The 20,512-nt window shown below is 42.1% G+C and overlaps 1 protein-coding gene across 13 annotated transcripts in view; it reads right to left on the reverse strand.

Moving 5' to 3' along the window:
• FBXO5 (F-box protein 5) overlaps window positions 1-10,828 on the reverse strand; it is a 141,273-nt gene extending 130,445 nt beyond the window's left edge. For 5 of the 13 annotated variants that reach the window (XR_014065512.1, XR_014065510.1, XR_014065511.1 and 2 more), the window contains exons 1-5: window positions 10,625-10,828; window positions 4,289-5,006; window positions 2,725-2,815; window positions 1,763-1,945; window positions 787-1,072 (exon numbers count right to left, since the gene is read on the reverse strand). Coding sequence is in view for 8 of the 13 variants with exons in the window: in XM_081530299.1 (XP_081386425.1) it covers window positions 821-1,072; window positions 1,763-1,945; window positions 2,725-2,815; window positions 4,289-5,006; window positions 10,625-10,727 (1,347 nt within the window). In the remaining 5 variants the exon portion in view is untranslated. Of the gene's footprint in view, window positions 1-149; window positions 1,073-1,762; window positions 1,946-2,724; window positions 2,816-4,288; window positions 5,007-10,624 lie in introns of those variants that run through there. The other 8 variants (XM_081530303.1, XM_081530300.1, XM_081530302.1 and 5 more) reach the window with 4 other exon arrangements.
• Between the last annotated feature and the right edge of the window lie 9,684 nt (window positions 10,829-20,512).

Genomic DNA, 20,512 nt, shown 5'->3' on the forward strand with positions numbered 1-20,512 from the left:
TGGACAGCACTTAGTGACTGAACAACTATCTCACAAGGTTCCCAATAAGGAGACAAAGATCCACTCAATGCCTTTCCACACGTCAGTCTCCTACAGCTTCTTCAGCTGTTTCTAAGATTTAAATGTTTACCTACACAAAAGACTCATTATTTATTAAGCTTGTAACAATTTTATTCATAATAGGAAAAAAATTACTTACATATATATACAAAAGACATTTATTTTCTTACTCTGACATAAAAAATACAGAAATATTTACATATGTACAAAATATTAAAACATACAAACTTTACAAATAAGGAAAACAAGAAAAACTTCACAAAGGATACTTTTTTTGGGAAATACACACTAAAAAAGAGGTTAAACAAAGGTGACAAAACATTTACATTAAGACACCAGAAGTTGCTATTTCAATAGATATTATTAATTTGGCAAAGCAAATAAAATAATTTGTTAATGGATGGTAAAGAAGATTTACTTTTAAGACTGGCTAGGTAAAATGACACGGTCTTCCTTTACCATAAAATGGAATGAATTTGATTTTACCTCTCAATCACAATCATCATAGTTTCCCTTTTTTTCCTTAAAATATTTATATTTTATGATTTACACTGAGAATTTTAAATTTTTTCACTATTAAATTGTAAAATATTTTAAGAAGCTGTGTACCCTCTTTTTTCACTGAGGGGAAAAATCCCACGTATTATACTGATTTCAACATAAAATTGAACATCACACTACATTTTTTATTTTTTTAAATTAAAACCTAACATTTTTCTAACTAACCTTCATGATCAATCTCAATTGATGTAATAAGCGATCATAATCGTCGTAAATTCTTCTTGCTTTTCTTAGTACCAGGCAAAGGACCTATTTTAAAACTGGCTTTTAGGGGCTTGCCATTTGAACAGTCTTCGGTGGTATGATAAGTACACAAACACTTTGTACAATAATCAAATCCACAGCTTTCTCGTTTACAGGTTGCCCGTTGTAAATAGCAATCATATTTTGCAGGTGAATTACAGCGAATACAGGCTTTAAGGCTTTCATTCTTTTTCAAAGTTTTGGCAACCTAGAAAGAAGAAAATCCATACACATATTTTACTAAGTACTGAATGTAATTTAGCTAGTCAAAACAAGGGCACCTCTCTGCCTTCCCAATACATGCATAAAGCAGCAATGTCACACCCCACTCCTGCCTTTCAGGGGCTTACTGCTCAATGGGGGAACAGACCACTGTCAAGTGACCCAGTGGTTACTGCTTTAATGCTACAAATATGCTCTTATTCATAAATGCTACTCACACATCAGTGCCACCTTTTCTGTGAAATCAGGATTTGGTTGCTCTTTTACCTCTAGTTCTAGTTTTTTTAAAAAAAACCTGTCACATTATATGGCATTTACCTTTATATAGCTATGAAGGTTACCATGTTTCCCTATCTATGTAGTGCTGGATAAAATTGACTTTTTGCTTAGCTCTCTTCCTCAGTTATCAAAGGCAGTAATTGTGAAAGGTAGTATTTAAGTTTTAGAAGAAACTTCAAGGTTTTTCCTTATTTTCTTAAGCGTTTTTAAATTAGAGCTCAACCCCACTGAACTGTCATAAACACTGCCAAATAATATCTACTATTTTTTGCACAGAAAGACATCTCTGTATACTTTCCTCATTTGATTACTTGAGTCATAAGTGGTTTTCTTACCCTAAATCCTTTTAACAATAAATATCTCATGTTTCCAATTTATTGATAAACAAAAAAATTACCTCAGAGAATTCACTGTGTCGACTGTAAGTAGAACCTTTCTGATCACCTGGATCAGGTAACTTAGTTCGAGCATCTTTTTTGGGGAGAGTCTGGGTTGCTGATTTTTGCACAGATGCTAAAGGGGTTCTGAATAAAACATACTCTCTGGTCGAAGCGTGTGGTGAAAACTTAATGTTTTTTTCCTAATTAAAAAAAAAGTTTGAATAAGATTAAAAAATATCCTCCTATATTCTCAATAATCAGAAATTTTTCTTATGTTTGTACATGTAAAAAAGGGCAAATGAGAATATAAAGGATCTATTCCTATATTCAATTTACCTGCACGTGCTTAAGCACAGCCACCCACAAATATTCAAACATATAAAGCCTAACAACTAAGTTACTGATAGAAACTGCGAATCAGAAACTGTGAGAAAGCAACTTGACATGCTTAGTACCCAGCATTTAATACATGATTTATAAAGCACTACCACCAGAACAAAAGGTCATTCTTCCCACCCACCAGTAGATGGCAACAGTCACATTCAAGTGTCACGGTCAGTACTATGAATGGATTCAAAACAATCTATTGAGGTAGAAAATTTTTCATTAACACCAGTTTATGGATAAAGAAACTGAACCTGGAGAATTTAAGGAACACTTGACCTTAGTCTGCCAACTCCTAAGTCTGAAATTTTAATCGTGTGTTGATCTTTATTCTCAGAAACATCTCCAAAGTTACTAAGTATTTTGCAAAGTGAATGAATTCCCTTCCTACATTAAAAATCTTCTATATGTAGATTATTTTACTATTTTTTAACAGATAAAATCCCAGCCCCTTTATCTTTGAATTTTTTTTAATGAGTTATGAATATAAAGGATTTCCAGATCATCTCTTATCTTTACTATTTCCCTCTCCCATTTCAAAGGTAGAGAGCACTAGCTGTTATATCTTAAAATTAAAACAACTGCAAAGACTTACAGTAATTCTCTGTATTGCTTTATTGTACAATTGCAATGCCACCTTGTCGTCTTCTAGAATCTTCTTCCAAGTTGTGCTCACTTTAGACACACTGGAAAAGTAAATGATTATAAAGGAAACAATTAAGCACCACGAAGGCTAAGATGAATATATTATAGAAACACAACCAGTGCAAAAAAGAAATTTCTATTACACCTGACTATACTTAGAATTGCCTGTGATATTGCACTTAAGATTTAAGGATGGCCCATGCCTAGTCACTTGGGTTTAACTGGTCTAAAATGGGGGCCAGGGCTCTACAAATACCCCCCCACCCTTTTAAAAAGTTCACCATCAAGTAATTCTAAGTAGATCTAGTCTTAGGAACCCCAACACTTCATTTTTTCACAATATCCACAAATATCAAATTGGAAACCCCATTGTGTATATATATGGTTATTTATTAACATTAGTCAAATTTCAAACATTTGACACATTGCTACTAGCAGAAATCAATTTAAAAAATCCATTTTGTTAACAAAAATGTTGTGATGTTGATTATCCCTCAAGAAGCTAGTCAATAATAAAAATCAATACTTGTGCCTGTTTTGGTTCAGTCATATTTCATGGACCAGTGTAAAGTAACAGAGTACCTCTAAATTTGTTTTCAAAAAGCCAAAAATGAACCAAGTCAGAGGCAATCTAATCCAATACTCTGGATAAGCATTTTAATTCTCATATGTTGTTTAGTTGCTAAGTCGTGTCAACTCTTGCGATTCCATGGACTACAACCTGCCAGGTTCCTCTGTCCATGGGATTTCCCAGTCAAGAATACTGGAGTGGGATGGGAGGGGGGTTCAGGATGGGGGACACATGTACACCCATGGCTGATTCATGTCAATGCATGGCAAAAACCACTACAATAATGTAATTAGCCTCCAATTAAAATAAATAAATAAATTAAAAAAAAAAAGAATACTGCAGTGGGTTGCCATTTCCTTCTCCAGATCTTCCCGACCCAAGGACTAAACCCAAGTCTTCTGCATTGGCAGGTGGATTCTTTACCATTGAGTCACTAGGGAAGCCCTAATTCTCCGTTATCTCATCCTAAAAGGTTTTCTCTGGTTGGATAAGGAAGAAAGGGCAGTCAGTAAAAGGTTTCTAAGAAATAGTCATAATCAGACCCATTTGTATACTTCTCCATTTTCATCACTTTTAAATTTGAAAATGGTCTAAAAAGAACAGAAATAATTACTTCATACTTCCAAGTGTGACAAAAATCAAATTCCCATTGGACCTGTACAGCAGACCCCTAAGATGTTGTTTTTATAGTTATGACCAAAAGATGTAGCTTACATATGAACAATTTCAGAACCAAAAGAAACAAAGATCCCAACCTAACAAAAATAGTTTTCACTAGCATAATATGAAATTTGAAGTAACTGGATTAAAAGCATACTTTCATCACCTCAATTAAAACTATAGTGCAAGACTACACTACTATCTTTGCATGAGCTGGTAGTGCTATCTAACAAAAATGTTCATGGATTATACTAATACATACACTCAGAGCAGCAATACTTACTTGATTAAGTCCATCTCACTGAGTTGTGTTAAAATATTTGCTAAGAGATGTTTGAGTCCTCTTCGAAAGAGTTCACTGAGAATATCTACACATTCGAGGCCCATTTTCCTACCAATTATATTCTGTAGTCTAAAATTTCCACTGGATATAAATTCCTTCAGCTTCTCCCAATCTATTTTAGGATTTCGTTTACAATTTTTTTTTAACGTTGAACAAACCACTTTCTCAAAATGAAGAGCTGGCAGCAAGTTTTTGTTAGGATATTGGTCTGGGCTTTGTGTCCGTAGCAGGCAGGATTGTGGACTGTCATTGAAACTTTCGACCAGGGCAAGGCTACTGTCTTCATGTTCACTGAGGCCACTTTGTTGGGAAAATGAAGAGTAGCCACTGTCTTCATAACGTCCGCTGGTCTCTAGTTCTTGTATATCATTTGAACTATCAAGTGTTTGTTGTATGCGTTGATTTTCCTTGTTATGCAACGGCTTGCTTTCAGTTTCAAGTTCTACAATCCTGGGGCTCACAACTGGGGACCCAATATCTGATAATCTTTTATAGTCTTTAATGCAGTCTTTATAAGAACCTTCCAAATATGCAGTAGTGTAGGAACCTTGTCTTCTGCTGTCATCAGGCTTTACTGGTTTAATTCCAGAATGAACATGGTTATAGTTAAAATCACACTTCATTTTGACAGAGAGAGTGGAACTTTCTTCTTTCCAACCTACAAAGAGAACATAACATTATGCCTGATGGCAAAAATTTCCACATATCCCTACTTCTTTAAATTTGGGATACAGATTTATCACTTTGCATTCTTTCAGCACTGTGTACTTCCCATGAAATTAGCTATGAAATTATCCAAGTATAAGTGAGAAAATATCACTAAAATCTAATAAGTACATACATCTTATTCTTGAGGGAGTACTTCAGTACAGTCTGCTTTTAAATCTGGTGTAACTATACCATCTGACTTTTAGAGTCATATCTGAGTAGAAAATAGTGACAAAAGGGACTATTTAACAAATAGTCTGTGCTTATAGAATAAGGAAATATGATGCATCAAGAGTGGGGCCTGAGGTAAGAGACATCCTTACAGAAATCAAATACTTCTAGAAATATGGTTAAGATAATGGAAGAGGGGAATGTATAAGGGTCAAAACAGTTTTGATAAAAGTCGCAAAAAACTTATATAAATATTAGTAATTATTATAACTGATTCATTGGAAAAGACGTTGATGCTGGGAAAGATTGAAGACAAAAGGAGAAGGGGGAGGATGAGATGGTTACATGGCATCACCAACTCAACAGACAAGAACTTGAGCAAACTCTGGGAATAATTAAGAACAGGGGAGCCTGGTGTGCTACAGTCCACGGAGTCGCCAAGAGCTGGATAGGCTGGACGCAACTTAGTGACTAAACAACAATTATTATAAGTCTTATAATGATTAATCACAAAATCTATAGGAAGTTTAGAGAAAGGACTAAAAAGCCAATAAATTTAATCATTTTTAAGTTAACCACTGGGGGTAACCACACTACTGACTTCTGGGGCAGGATAATTTTGCTGGGGGTTGTCCTGTCTGTTGCAGGATGTTTAGCAACTTTTAGCTATCTGATGCCATTACCAGCCACTATTTCTCCAGCAGGACAATAAAAAATGTCTCCAGTAACCATTTATTGCCAAATGTTGGGAGTAGGGGGAATTTAGCAGGGGCAAAATCTCCCCCATTCTCAGTTAAGAACTGCTGCTTTAAAGGATGATTAGGATTTCTGGCAGGCAGTAGCAGCTGGGAAGGAATATAGTAGATGGGTTTAAGAAAACTGCTTAGCATTTTCAAAGGTAGAGTATACGGATCGTATGTGCTTCTAATGTACTCCCCAATCTACTGTACTATAACTCCTGCAAACCAATCACAGGTAGGTAACAATTCACCCTATAAGTAAATATACCTAAGTACAGTCATTATGTTTAGTCTGTACTAAATATTGGTAATCTGTTCATACAGAGTTTACTGTTTTTCACTTAGAACAGAACCTCTAAGCACTAAAGGACACTTTGTAGATAGACTTTCTTCTAATTAGGTTTAAATTAAAAGTTTAGGGACATAAATAATCCCCCAATTAACCCTAACTCTAGAACAAATTATTCTGAGCTGTTCCCTTGTACTCAGAAAAGAGTAAAAAATTCTAAGAGATTTTTATTTTTGCCTCAAGTAAGGAATTAAGTATGATTTAGCTAAGACCACACATGTTATCTGAGGGTAAAAAAGCCACCAACAAAGACACGTTTTACTTTGTTTAGTTCCCTAAAGGGAATGGGCATGTTCAGTCGTGTCCGACACTTTGTGACCCTATGGACTATACAGCTCACCAGCCTTCTCTGTCCATGGAATTCTCCAGGCAATACTGGAGTGGGTTGCCATGCCCTTCTCCTGGGGATCTTCTCTGATCCAGGGATAGAACCCCCAGTCTTTTGTGTCTCCTGCAATGGCAGGTGGGCTCTTTACCACTAGCACCACCTGGGAAATCCTAAAGGGAAGAGGCCTGAAACTGTATTTCAGAAACTCAATTCTTTTCAAAGGCATTCTTCCTCTGCTGCCTTTACAACTCAGTTACTGGAAGACTATCCTACAGAACCCCTTTCATTCAACATTCTTCTCAGAATATGGACAGTTCCTTAAGTTCAGAGCTAATAATGATTCAGCTACTTTATAACTGTTTAGAAGTCAACAATTTCCAACATTTCCAAACACATGCTCAAACCTCTCTGAGGTAGAATGAGAAGTTAAAGACATTCAGCCGACACTCAGTCATGTCCAACTCTTTGCAACCTCATGGACTTCTCCAGGACAGAATGCTGGAGTGGGTAGCCTTTCCCTTCTCCAGGGGATCTTCCCAAACCAGGGATCGAACGCAGGTCTCCTGCATTGCAGGTGGATTCTTTACCAGCCGAGTCACAAGGATCATTAAAAAAGTATATATATATATAAAAAAAAATCTCATCGTTTGGAGACCTCTTGAATCAGAAAGATGAGGGTTAAGAGTCAATCCTAAAGGAAATCAACCCTGAATATTCATGACAAGGACTGAAGCTGTAGCTCCAATACTTTGGCCACCTGATGCAAACAGCCAACTCAAAAGACCCCAATGCTGTGAAAGATTGAAAGCAGAAGAAGGGGACAACAGTGGATGAGATGGTTGGATGGCATCACTGATTTAGTGGACATGAACTTGAGCAAACTCCAGGAGATAGCGAAGGACAGGAAAGCCTGGCATGCTGCAGTCCGTGAGGTGGCAAAGAGCTGGACACAACGGAGCGAATGAACAACAAAGAGTCTAGCTCCGCCACTTCATTCGCCCAGTGCCGACTCAGTGACAGGCTGGAGGAGGAGAGAAACTAGCCACAGAAGATCTTGTGGAGGTGAAATCCTGGTAGCTTGAAAGCCTCGTGAAAATCCAGATAGAGGTGGACCCTGGAAGGAAAAGTGCTGAACTTTCAAGGAAGAGGAAGGCCTGCAGGGCTGTGACTCAGTAGGGGGAAAAGGATTGAAAATTAATGCTATAGGATTTTTAGGGTAGAATGGCTTTTATTCATCGTGTAATAAGGAGCCTCTGAGGGGTTCTAAGTGAGACATTTGGTTCACATTAGGACTTCCCTGTAGCTCAAACGGTAAAGAATCTGCCTGCCATGCAGGAGACCAGGGTTCGATTCCTGGGTCGAGAAGATCCTCTGGAGAAGGGAATGGCAATCCACTCCAGTATTGTTACCTGGAGAATCCCACGGTCCCATGGACAAAGGAGCCTGGCAGGGTACATACAGTCTGTGAGGTCGCGAAGAGTTGAACACAAATAAATAAACAAATGATTGCCAGCTGTGGAAAATATTGGATTATATTAATAGGAAAGTATAGGGTTGGCCAAGAAGTTCGTTGGGGTTTTTCAAAAGACACTTTGGAAAAACTTGAAAACTTCTGCTGTGAAAAAACTTGAACGAACTTCTTGGCTAATCCAATACAAGTGAAAGCAGGGAGGCTAGTTAGAAATGCTTATCACAGGAGTCCAGAGAGTTGGGTACCCAAGACTAGGATGACTGCAGGGCAAATAAGAATAACTGAATAGATCTGAGATCTTTTCAGAAGGGTAATGTCAACAGAGGTTGGTGATATACTGTATTAGATGTGAATACCCTGGGTTTAAATCATGAGCACCTCAGGTGAAAAACAAAAAACTGAGCAAGTTAACTCTTAAAGCTTGTTTCCTCATGTATAAAATGCAGGAAAGAAAACCAAACTGGACTAAATGCATGGGAGAGTTTCCATCAATATAGTTTAATAAACAGAATCTATTTTCACCGTGTTATTTTTGTAAGCCAAACCCTTCATATTCTTTATATTTAAATCACAAACATGTTCAAAGTGGTAAAATACATTCTACACAGACTTATGCATTTCAGATTATATTTTTCCCTAGGAATCAAATCCAACTTCAAATGAAAGTTCTTGCTCAGCCTTTTGCCATTCTGTGACCTAGAACATCGAATCGGTCTTTCAATTTCTTTAAAATGGAGATACTATATCCATAATATCTACCTCATGGAGTTGGTAAAGATTCACCACTGCATTTTTAAAACCTCTTATTTACCAACTCAATAGTCCAATCATGAAAAAGTGGTATTAGGTAGTTAACTGTACAAAGTTTGATCTTCTATTTAACTTCCCAATGTAGATTTAACATTTCATAGTAAAATATAATAGTTTAAAAGACTATATTGCTTAAAGTTAAAAATATTTACAGCTATCCCAATGCTAAATAATTAAGTACTACAACCTCCAGTACCTACACACAAGATAACCAGCATGTGCCCAATATCAATGAGGCATGGCTATTCCTTTAAAAGAGCCTCAAGACCTGCTGCCATAAACTGCAAAAATCAGTCACAATCCCCAAGAGAATATTTTAGAAAAGCCTATTTCAGAACTATTTGAACGCAACAGATTTTTTTAATTTCATTTTCTCAAATTTTCAAATATAGAAAAAAATCTAGAGGACAGCAAATACTCTCGTGAGGGGCAAGGTAGCAAAGACAACTGGAATTAAGAAACCAAAAAAATCCCTCTTAACGCCACCAATCTCCAGAATTTCAGAGGGTTTTATGAGTCAGGGATTTCTAGACAGACTTAACCTGTTAAAAATATTTTTTGAGTCTTCTAGATTCCTTTTCTAAAGAAAGGAGTGTCTTTCAGTGATTACCAAATACACACCATCAAGTTGTTAACTTCTAAAATTTTTTGCAATTTCTAAAGTAAAATGAATGCAGCTGGGTCTTTTTAAGAGACAGCAACAAAGAGGATAAAAGTAAGCGTTCATTTAGGTGCCTTCCAGTCCACCCAAGAGCTGGAATAAAAGACTGGGTCTCCAGAAGCACAGGAGAAAAAAAAACCAAACTAATTTTTCACTTCTCAGATCTTCTTCCAAAATTTTTCAAAATCAGCTACATTTGGACAAATTCGGGGTTTCTGCATTAAAAATACCCTTTTCCCTCCTCCCATTTCAGTCCAGGCCTTGAGACTGTGTCACTCACTGGGTTCAAGGGGGGAAAAAGGAGAAATTCATCGTTTTTGTTCGGACATCCCCAACAGAGCCTTGGCCCGATGAGAGGGGTCCCTTCATTTGGCGGGGATTGGGGAAGGGGAGACCCTGGAAATCCCGAGGGGTCGGAGGGGTGGCCCTCAGGGCGCGGACCGGAGGAGGAGGCGGGAGATAACAGCGAGCACGATCTCCCGCGCCCGCCAGGAAGACTGAGGTAGCGAAAACCTAGGACGACTGACTTCCGACCTGAGAGTGCGGGGCAGGCGTGGAGAAGGGGCGCTGAAGTGAGGGGTCGGGCACCCGGCTGGACCCCGAGGGTCGCTGGCTCGCGGGCCCTGTCAGCGCCGCGGCTCCGGGGTGGGGGAGGGGCGGCAGGGGGCATTTGGCGCCCGGGCCCGCAGGGTGGAGGTAGGCAGCTCTGCCCAGGGTGAGGAGGCCCCGACCCGCATCTCCCTGGGGGGCTGGCGCCCCGGCTCGCGGGCACGGCGGGACCCAGGCCCGCCGGCCATCCTGCCCAGGGACCTCTGCTTCCCCTCTCCGGACCCCCCCTGCCTTCTTCCTCCGAGTCCCGGGGGAACAGCCGCCAGCCCGCCTGCCCGAGGCCCAGCGAGGGCCTGCACGGCCCGACTCGGGAGGGTGTCGGGTCCAGGACATTGCCCACCACCACTCCCCCCACCCCGCCACCGTCATTCCCCGCCGGGCACCCCTTGTGGAAGGCGCGCCCCGCTCGCACCCTCTCCTCTCACCCACCGTCCGAGGGGCAAGGGCGCCCGGCGGCTGTCAGGGCGCCGTAGCTGCAGCGGCAGGAACCGGAGAGCGGCCGTAGGCAGCAGCTGCAGGGCCGCCGGCTCATGCCAGGGGCAAGAGGGTGGGGGTCGGCGTCAGGTGAGGGAGCTGCGGCCGCGGCAGGAGAGCGGGCAGCCAGCTTCTCAGAGCTCTTATCTTCCAAAAGGCGCCAGCTGGTACTTTTAAAATCTTTGAATTTGGTGCCCAAATCCGCACGGCCCAATGGGGCGCGCCGCTCGCACGCGCGACCCAATGGGAGGGCGGCCGGAGGGCGTGCCCTCACTCGCGCCCAATGGGAGGCTGCCGAGGCGGGGCCGAGCCTCCAGGCCCAGCCTCCTTCCTCCCTCGCCAGCTCCGCGCGTCCGGAAAGATGCGGAGGCCGGGGGCGGGGCCTCGGAGCGCGGGGAGGCCTCGACTCGGCCGCACGTGGAGGGCCCCTACCACGCATGCGCGTTCCCGCCACGCTCTCCTCCCCCGTCTAAGGGACCGGCCTCCGGCGGGTCCTGCTTTCATCCTGAAGGCGGCTCCGGCTTGTGTCTGAGGAACTCCGATGGGTGCAGAGCGCGGCCGACCTCCTCCGGTCATTTCTCAAGCGGGAGTTTGGTGAGCGGCGACTTCTGCCTGTCCGAGAAGGCACACTTTCCGGAAGACGAACCCTCCCCCCAGCTCGGCTTAGCCCGCCTCTCTAGGATTTAGGCGCGCTCCTCTCGCCTCCTAGTTTCGCCCCTCCCCCTGCTCAGCGCTTTCGCGCAAGCGCTGGTGGCGGGCGGCCGCCATGGAGTTGGCGGGTTGGCGCTTGCGCGCTGGAGTCCCCCGCGTTTCTCTCAGGGGACGGGGGAGGCGGAGAGCCCTGGGCCGCGGTGGGTGGGGCCGCGTCCCTCCGGCGCGCGGAGCTGGTCCTGCCTCCTCAGTGGCGGGAGACCCCGACTGACTTAAATCTCCTTGGGGCCTTGCTGAGGGGATGAGACTGGGACCGTCGCTTCTTTATTGTAAGCGTGTTTGTTTTCGACCATTGTTCCTCAGCCACCTTTCTTTAATCACGGATGTTATAAAGCTTATTAAATATATATGTACTGTACTCTCCCGGGTTTCGTTTCAAGTGCCAAGCACACACTGTAATCCTATTCCTGAATCAATGAATGAATGAATTAGTCATCCTGTCCTAGGAGTTCCAAACCCGACTCCCTGAGTCTGAAGGCTCTTGGCCGTGATTTTCTAGTGATGGAGGAAAGGGTGGAAGTATTCATTGCTAAGTCTTCTATAGCAACTTGTACCGTACGTGTCATGCTGAAGTTTTCACTCTTTGTGCGTTTAAGTGGTGACATTGCATTCCCCAGTTTCGCTTTTGGTCAACACAGTGAAGCCAAAGGATGTAAGCTCCCGAATGTCCGAATTCCTGTCTTTTGCAGTTTTCCCTCTTTTGTCTTTCTGCAGCCTCCAGGAGAGTTAATAGTTGGCGGTGTGGTAAGCAAATGCAGAAGACAGGAGAGTCAATCCCTGGATCGGGAACATTCCGCCCCCCCCCCGCCCCGACCCCAGGAGGAAATGGCAACCCACTCCTGGTGGCCCACAGTCCATGGTGTCGCAAAGTCAGACTTAGCACGCAACACACAAGTGCTCAGTTAAATTGTTATCAAGTCCTTTGTGAAGCAGGGCAGGGATCAAGGTGAATCCTGCAAATGCTGAGTTGAGCCTCTCTTCATGTAAAATTTTTGATAGTTCATTATGGTTTTCTGCGTTCATTTTTATTTTTTACAGTGTTGCATTAAATTAGTATTTTTCTTGGTTGCTGAAATTTTTGGCGTCCTCTTAAATTTTGCACCTGAGTTCTGTCTCTCACCCCACCCTGGCCCTGGTGCTAAGTCGTGGAGACACATGGTTGAAAAGACAGAAGTCCTGTCCTCCAGGGAATTTACATTCTAAGAGAAAGAAATTGGCAGTTGACAATTTCATTAAATGAAAGAGGTATATAAAACAACATAAGAATATAAAACATCTTCCCAACCCAGGTATCGAACCAGAGTCTTTTTCATCTCCTGCAATGGCAGGCAGATTCTGTAACACTAGCCCATCTGGGAAGCCCTATAAAACAACATGAGAGGGTAGAGAATGGCCTGACTGGAAGGGCATGGCTAAGGACTTTGGGTGCTCAGGAAGATTTCTGAGGCTTTGGACAAAGTTTGGAATGTTGAGGTGGCAATGCAAAGATCTACATTATAAGCAGAGGAAGGAGGCTGAAGGTGCCTGGCTTATTCCAGGACTTAATGGAATTCTAGAGCCAACAGAGCAAAAGACTGTAGGAGTGGAGGTCAGGTGGAAGCCAGATCCTATAGGTCGTGGTTAACTGTTTGAGGGATGTTTGCAAGGGAGTGATTTGTTAAATGAATGTTAAAACTATGGTAGCATTTTGATCTGATAGGCACTTCGTAAATGTTAGTCTTTAATTCTCACGATAACCTTAGCATTTTCATTTTCTGATTGTGCTTCAAAGTGTAAGTTCATTCTCATAGAATGACACAGCTAGTAAGCAAAAATTCCAGCCTGAGTCTTTGGGAATAGAGCATATACTTTCCTCTATGTTACACTGGGGAGTAATATTTGTGGGAGACCTGATTGTTTATATGTACATTTTCATATTACTTTTGACACAGGGGCAGAGTGAAGGGACAAAATAGGTGATGATAGTTAATCCCATTAGGGGATTTAAGTAAAAAATATGGGAGACCCCTATAAGTTAATAATTACTCAAGAAATTATTAATAATTACTCAAGAAAGAAGAATAATTACTCAAGAAAGCAGGTTTGCTTAGCAGCAAAACCATGTAACAGAAGCCCGTGACATCCCCCAGGACAATAAACAGTGGTGGCGTGAGACCACCATCCTGCCCAGTGAGCTCAATAGTTAATGATCCCTAGGACATGCTCTCAGCATAAAAACATAAAACATAAGAACAATAATTTGTGGACCTCACATGACCATGTAAGGACAAGAAAAGTCCGCTGCTTAACCTGGAGGAGGAACTAATGATGGAAGCATGAAATCTACTCAAGAAAGACGCAGAAGCTCTTCTCCCCACTTTTCCTTTGATTATGAAACTGTTGCCCAGTAAGTTCGTGGTGCAACACCCCCTTTCCCACCCACTTGTTATCCTCACAAGCATCCTGTTCCAGTGTGTGTGTGTTAGTCACTCCGTTGTGTCCGATTCTTTTCAACCCTATAGTCTGTAGCCCGCCAGGCCACTTTGTCCGGGATTCTCCAGGCAAGAATACTGGAGTGGGCTGCCATTTCCTTCTGCAGGGGATCTTCACCCAGGGACTGAACCCGGAACTGCCACACTACCATCTCAGTCACCTGGGAAGCCCAGGTGTTTCTAGTAAATCACTTCTTATGTATCACTGCCTCTTGCTCAATTCTTTCTGCACTCATACATAAAGGTCTATGGTACCAAAGCTCTTCAGAGCCCCCGAAACAACACCCCAGTTTCACTTCCCATTTGACCTTAGAGATATTTATTCACCTCCTTTATTTTTAGATGAAGACATATATATGAAATTTGAGGGGAGGGGGTTCTCCAGTTATTTTTAAAATTTATTTTCAGAAAAAGACTAAGATATTGGGAAAGTTAAAATTACTATTGTAATATAAGGTAAGATAAAGATTGAAGCGTGTTTTATCACGTGCTGGAATAGTCTTTTCCTCTAGGTTTATTAAGTTAATATTGATTTTATTATTTTAACTATTAGAGCTTTATATTGAAATGCTATTTTTTATACTTATTTTTGATTGATGATTGCTTTACAAAATTTGTTTGGTTTTTGCCATACAGCAGCATGAATTAGTCATAGGTTTACATATGTCCCTTCCCTCTTGAACCTCCCGCCCACCCTTTCTGACCATTATAGGTTATTACAGAGCCCTGGTTTGAGTTACTCTGAGTCTTACAGTGTATTTCCATAAGCTATCTATTTTATATATGGTAGTGTATATGCTTCCATGCTACTGTCTCCATTCATCTCACTCTCTCCTTCCTCTCCCCAGCCTTTGTCCATAAATCTGTTCTCTCTGTCTGCGTCTCTATTGCTACCTTGCAAATAGGTTCATCAGTACCATCTTTCTAGATCTCGTATATATGTGTTAATATACAACATTTTTTTTCTCTTTCTGACTTACTTTACTCTGTATAATAGGCTCTAGGTTGATCTGCCTCACATTAGAACTGACTCAAATGAGCTCCTTTTTATGGTTGAGTAGTATTCCATTGTGTATATGTACCATAGCTTCTTTATAACCATTCATCTGTTGATGGACATCTAGGTTGCTTCCATGTCCTAGTGATTGTAAATAGTGCTGCAATGAACATTGGTGTGAAGAGTGAAAACGTGAAAGTGTTAGTTGCTCAGTAGTGTCTCTTTGTGACCCTATGGGCTATAGCCTGCCAGCTTCCTCTGTCCATGAAATTCTCCAGTCAGAAATAGTGGAGTGGGGTGCCATTCCCTTCAGGGGATCTTCCCAGCCCAAGGATTGAACCCAGGTCTCTTGCGTTGCAGGCAGATTCTTTAACATCTAAGCCACCAGGGAGCCATTGGGGTACGTATGTCTTTTTCAGTTTTGGTGAAATATTATTCTTAACTAACAGTTAACTTTCATTAGGTTCATGAGCAACTGTTAGTTTCATTCTTAGTGGGAAATTTAGGCAGGACCTTTCTGATTTTTACTAGATGTCAACAGATGTATGTACCTCTTTCTTTTTGCAAATCTGTATCAGAATTGTTTTTAGGTGGAAAATGAAGTGCAGAGAGAACTGTTTTTATTCTCACCAAATCCTTATTGTATACATGAGGTGTCTGGAAATAGTTGAGATGTGGTGCCTGCCCCCTTTGCTTACTATCTGGGCTTGCAACCTAATAGACGTAGATTCTCAGTAAATAATCTTTGAATAAAAGCATTATGAGTACAGGGGATAGACGATAAGGTGTACATAATATGGCTGTGAACACTGGATAAGTCAAATACATCTAGTTACAGTGAAATTTTTATAGAATAGAGTGACTATATTATAGAATAAAGGAGTGACTTCTGTATCCCAGGGGAAGAGAGTACAGGAAAGGTTTGTCAACCTCAGCACTACCGACATTTTGGTCAGATGATAATTCTTTGTTGTGGAGGCTGTGGTGTGCACTATAGGGTATGACATGATCAGAACCTTGCATTTTAGGAAGATGAACCTGGTAGTTATGTATGTGTGATCTGAATTAGAAAGGATGCAAGGGACTATTCAAGTAGTCCAGGAGATGTAATTGTGGACCAGATTGGAATGGAATCTGTGAAGATGAGGGTGTTTAGTAAGAGACTAGGTGTTAGCAATAAGCTGCCTATGAGGAAGAGGAGCAGAGAAGCCCCAGCAAGATGGTAGATGCTGGAGCGGCTCTGAGGAGAGAACAAAGGAGAAGCCCCAGCCAGATGGTAGGAGGGGTGAAATCACATTCAGAATCAAACCCCATACCCTCCAGAGACGCTTAGAGGGCTCAAACAAACCTTGTGCACACCAGGACTCGGAGACCCCACAGAGACAGAGACAGAACTGTGAGCATCTCCTGTGGAGGTACTGGTCAGCAGTGGAGTGCCTCAGGGGCAGGGGCTCTGGGTGCAGCAGACTTGGGTATGGCATAAGCCCTCTTGGAGGAGGTTGCCATTAACCCCACCATATAGCCACCAGAACTTACACAGTCTGGGAAACAAACTCTTGGAGGGCACAAACAGCACCTTGTGCGCACCAGGACCCAGGAGAAAGGAGCAGTGACCCCACAAGAGACTAATCCAGACTTGCCCGTGAGTGTCCAGGAGTCTCCAGTGGAGGTGTGGGTCAGTGGTGGCCTGCTACAGGGTCGGGTGCACTGAGTGGAGCAGTACATGCATGGAACCTTTTGAAGGAGGTCACCATTATCTTCACTACCTCCACCATAGTTTGGCCCCAGGTAAATAACAGGGAGGGAACACAGCCCCACCCATCAACAGAAAACTGGATTAAAGATTTACTGTATATGGCCCTTCCCATCAGAGCAAGACCCAATTTCCCCCTCAGTCAGTCTCTCCCATCAGGAAGCTTCCATAAGCCTCTTACCCTTCTCCATCAGAGGGCAGACAGACTGAAAACCACAATCACAGGAAACTAACCAATCTGATGACATGGACCACAGCCTTGTCTAACTCAATGAAACTATGAGCCATGCCTTGTAGGGCCACCCAAGATGGACAGGTCATGGTGGAGAGTTCTGACAAAACATGGACCACTTCAATATTCTTGCCTTGAGAACCCCATGAACACTATGAAAAAGCAAAAAGATAGGACACTGAGAGATGGTCTCCCGAGGTCAGTAGGTGCCCAATATGCTACTGGAGCTCAGTGGAGAAATAACTCCAGAAAGAATGAAGAGACAGAGCCAAAGCAAAAACAACACCCAGTTGTGGATGTGACTGGTGATGAAAGTAAAGTCCAGTGCTGTAAAGAACAATATTGCATAGGAACCTGGAATGTTAGGTCCATGAATCAAGGCAATTGTAAGTTGTCAAACAGGAGATGACAAGAGTGAACATCTACATTTTAGGAATCGGGGAACTAAAATGGACTGGAATGGGTGACTTTAACTCAGATGACCATTATATCTTCTATTGTGGGCAAGAATCCCTTAGAAGAAACGGAGTAGCCATCATAGTCAACAAAAGAGTCCGAAATGCAGTACTTGGATGCGATCTCAAAAACGACAGAATGATCTGTTTCCAAGGCAAACCATTCAGTATCACAGTAATCCAAGTCTATGCCCCGATCAGTGATGCTGAAGAAACTGAAGTTGAATGGTTCTATGAAGACCTACAAGACATTCTAGAACTAACACCCAAAAAAGATGTCCTTTTCATTATAGGGGTCTGGAATGCAAAAGTAGAGAGCCAAGAAATACCTGGAGTAACAGGCAAATTTGGCCTTAGAGTACAGAGTGAGGCAGGGCAAAGGCTAATAGAGTTTTCCAAGAGAATGCACTGGTCATAGCAAACACCCTCTTCCAACAACACAAGAGAAGACTCTACACGTGGACATCACCAGATGGCCAACACCAAAATCAGATTTGATTATATTCTTTGCAGCCAAAGATGGAGAAGCTCTATACAGTCAGCAAAAACAAGACTGGGAGCTGAATGTAGCACAGATCATGAACTCCTTACTGCCAAATTCAGACTTAAATTGAAGAAAGTGGGGAAAACCACTAGACCATTCAGGTATGACCTAGATCAAATCCCTTACAATTATACAGTGGAAGTGACAAATAGATTCAAGGGATTAGATCTGATAGGCAGAGTGCCTGAGGACCTATGGACAGAGGTTCCTGACATTGTACATGAGGCAGGGATCAAGACCATCCCCAAGAAAAAGAAATGCAAAAAAGCAAAATGGTTGTCTGAGGAGGCCTTACAAATAGCTATGAGTAGAAGAGAAGCAAAAGGCAAAAGATAAAAGGAAATATATACCCATTTGAATGCAGATTTCCAAATGGCAAGGAGATAAGAAAGCCTTCCTCAGCAATCAGTGCAAAGAAATAGAGGAAAACAATAGAAAGGGAAAGTCTAGAGATCTCTTCAAGAAAATTAGAGATACCAAGAGAACATTTCATGCAAAGATGGGCACAATAGTGGAGAGAAATGGTATGGACCTACAGAAGCAGAAGATATTAAGAAGAGCTGCCAAGAACACACAGAACTGTACAAAAAAGATCATTATGACCCAGATAATCACGATGGTGTGATCACCAACCTAGAGCCAGACATCCTGGAATGCGAAGTCAAGTGGGCCTTAGGAAGCACCACTATGAACAAAGCTAGTGGAGGTGATGGAATTCCAGTTGGGCTATTTCAAATCCTAAAAGATGATGCTGTGAAAGTGCTGCACTCAATATACCAGCAAATTTGGAAAACTCAGCAGTGGCCACAGGACTGGAAAAGGTCAGTTTTCATTCCAATCCCAAAGAAAGGCAATGCCAAGGAATGTTCACACTACCGCACAAGTGCACTCATCTCAGACGCTAGTAAAGTCATGCTCAAAATTCTCCAAGCCAGACTTCACAAATACGTGAACCGTGCACTTCCAGATGTTCAAGCTGGATTTAGAAGAGGCAAAGGAACCAGAGATCAAATTGCCAACATCTGTTGGATCATCGAAAAAGCGAAAGAGTTCCAGAAAAACATCTACTTCTGCTTTATTGACTATACCAAAGCCTTTGACTGTGTGGATCACAACGAATTCTGGCAAATCCTTCTAGATGGGAATACCAGACCACCTGACCGGTCTCCTGAGAAATCTGTATGCAGGTCAGGAAGCAACAGTTAGAACTGGACATGGAACAACAGACTGGTTCCAAATAGGGAAAGGAGTATGTCAAGGCTGTAAATTGTCACCCTGCTTATTTAACGTATATGCAGAGTAAATCATGAGAAACGCTGGGCTGGATGAAGCATAACTGGAATCAAGATTGCTGGGAGAAATATCAATAACCTCAGATATGCAGATGACACCACCCTTATGGCAGAAAGCGAAGAAGAACTGAAGAGCCTCTTGATGAAACTGAAAGAGGAGAATGAAAAAGTTGGCTTAATACTCAACATTCAGAAAACGAAGATCATGGCATCTGGTCCCATTACATCATGGCAAATAGATGGGGAAATAGTGGAAACAGTGACAGACTTTATTTTTTGTGCTCCAGAATCACTGCAGATGGTGACTGCAGCCAAGAAATTAAAAGACGCTTGCTCCTTGGTAGAAAAGTTATGACCAACCGAGACAGCATATTAAAAAGCAGAGACATTGCTTTGCCAACAAAGGTCCATCTAGTCAAAGCTATGGTTTTTCCAGTAGTCATGTATGGATTTGAGAGTTGGACTGTAAAGAAAGGTGAGTGCCGAAGAATTGATCCTTTTGAACTGTGGTGTTGGAGAGGACTCTTGAGAGTCCCTTGGACTGCAAGGAGATCCAACCAGTCCATCCTAAAGGAGATCAGTCCTGAATATTCCTTGGAAGGACTGATGTTGAAGCTGAAACTCCAATACTTTGGCCACCTGATGTGAAGAGCTGACTCATTTGAAAAGACCCTGATGCTGGGAAAGATTGAAGGCGGGAGGAGAAGGGGATGACAGAGGATGAGATGGTTGGATGGCATCGACTCAATGGACATAAGTTTGAGTAAACTCTAGGAGCTGGCGATGGACAGGGAGGCCTGGTGACCATGAGGTCGCAGAGTCGGACATGACTGAGTGACTGAACTGAACTGAGGAAGAGGAATCAAAGACTACAATTTAAATTTGAGAGGGAGGATGATCATGCCAGGAAACTGAGATCACACCATGAGAAACAGGTTATAGAAGAATAGGACAAGTTTCATTTTAGACAGCGATTATCTGTTTATACTGGCTTCCCAGGTAGTTCAGTCGTAAAGAGTCTGCCTGCAATACAGGATAGGAGGGTTCAACCTCTGGGTTGGAATGATCCCCTGGAGGAGGAAACGGAAATCCACTCCAGTATTCTTGCCTGGACAGAAGAGCCTGGTGGGCCTACAGTTCACAGGGTCACAGAGTAGGACACAACCTAGAAGACTAAACAACTAATCTGTTTATACATCTTCAAAATTGCCATTCTGACTGAATGGGTTTTGATTAACTGGTGTTGTAGGTCATTTTGAAATGAAGTTCAGTTTTGGTTCTGAACAATACACCCGATTTCTAGATAAATCGTTTTAGATCTAACTGCCTTTTAGGTATCTTAGTGCCATTTAGGTCTTGAAAAGAATGAAGAAAATTGTTTTGTTTAT

The sequence above is a fragment of the Giraffa tippelskirchi genome, chromosome 9, assembly GCF_054371585.1.
Source record: "Giraffa tippelskirchi isolate mGirTip1 chromosome 9, T2T-mGirTip1v1.2.pri, whole genome shotgun sequence".
NCBI classification, from domain to species: Eukaryota; Metazoa; Chordata; class Mammalia; order Artiodactyla; family Giraffidae; genus Giraffa; species Giraffa tippelskirchi.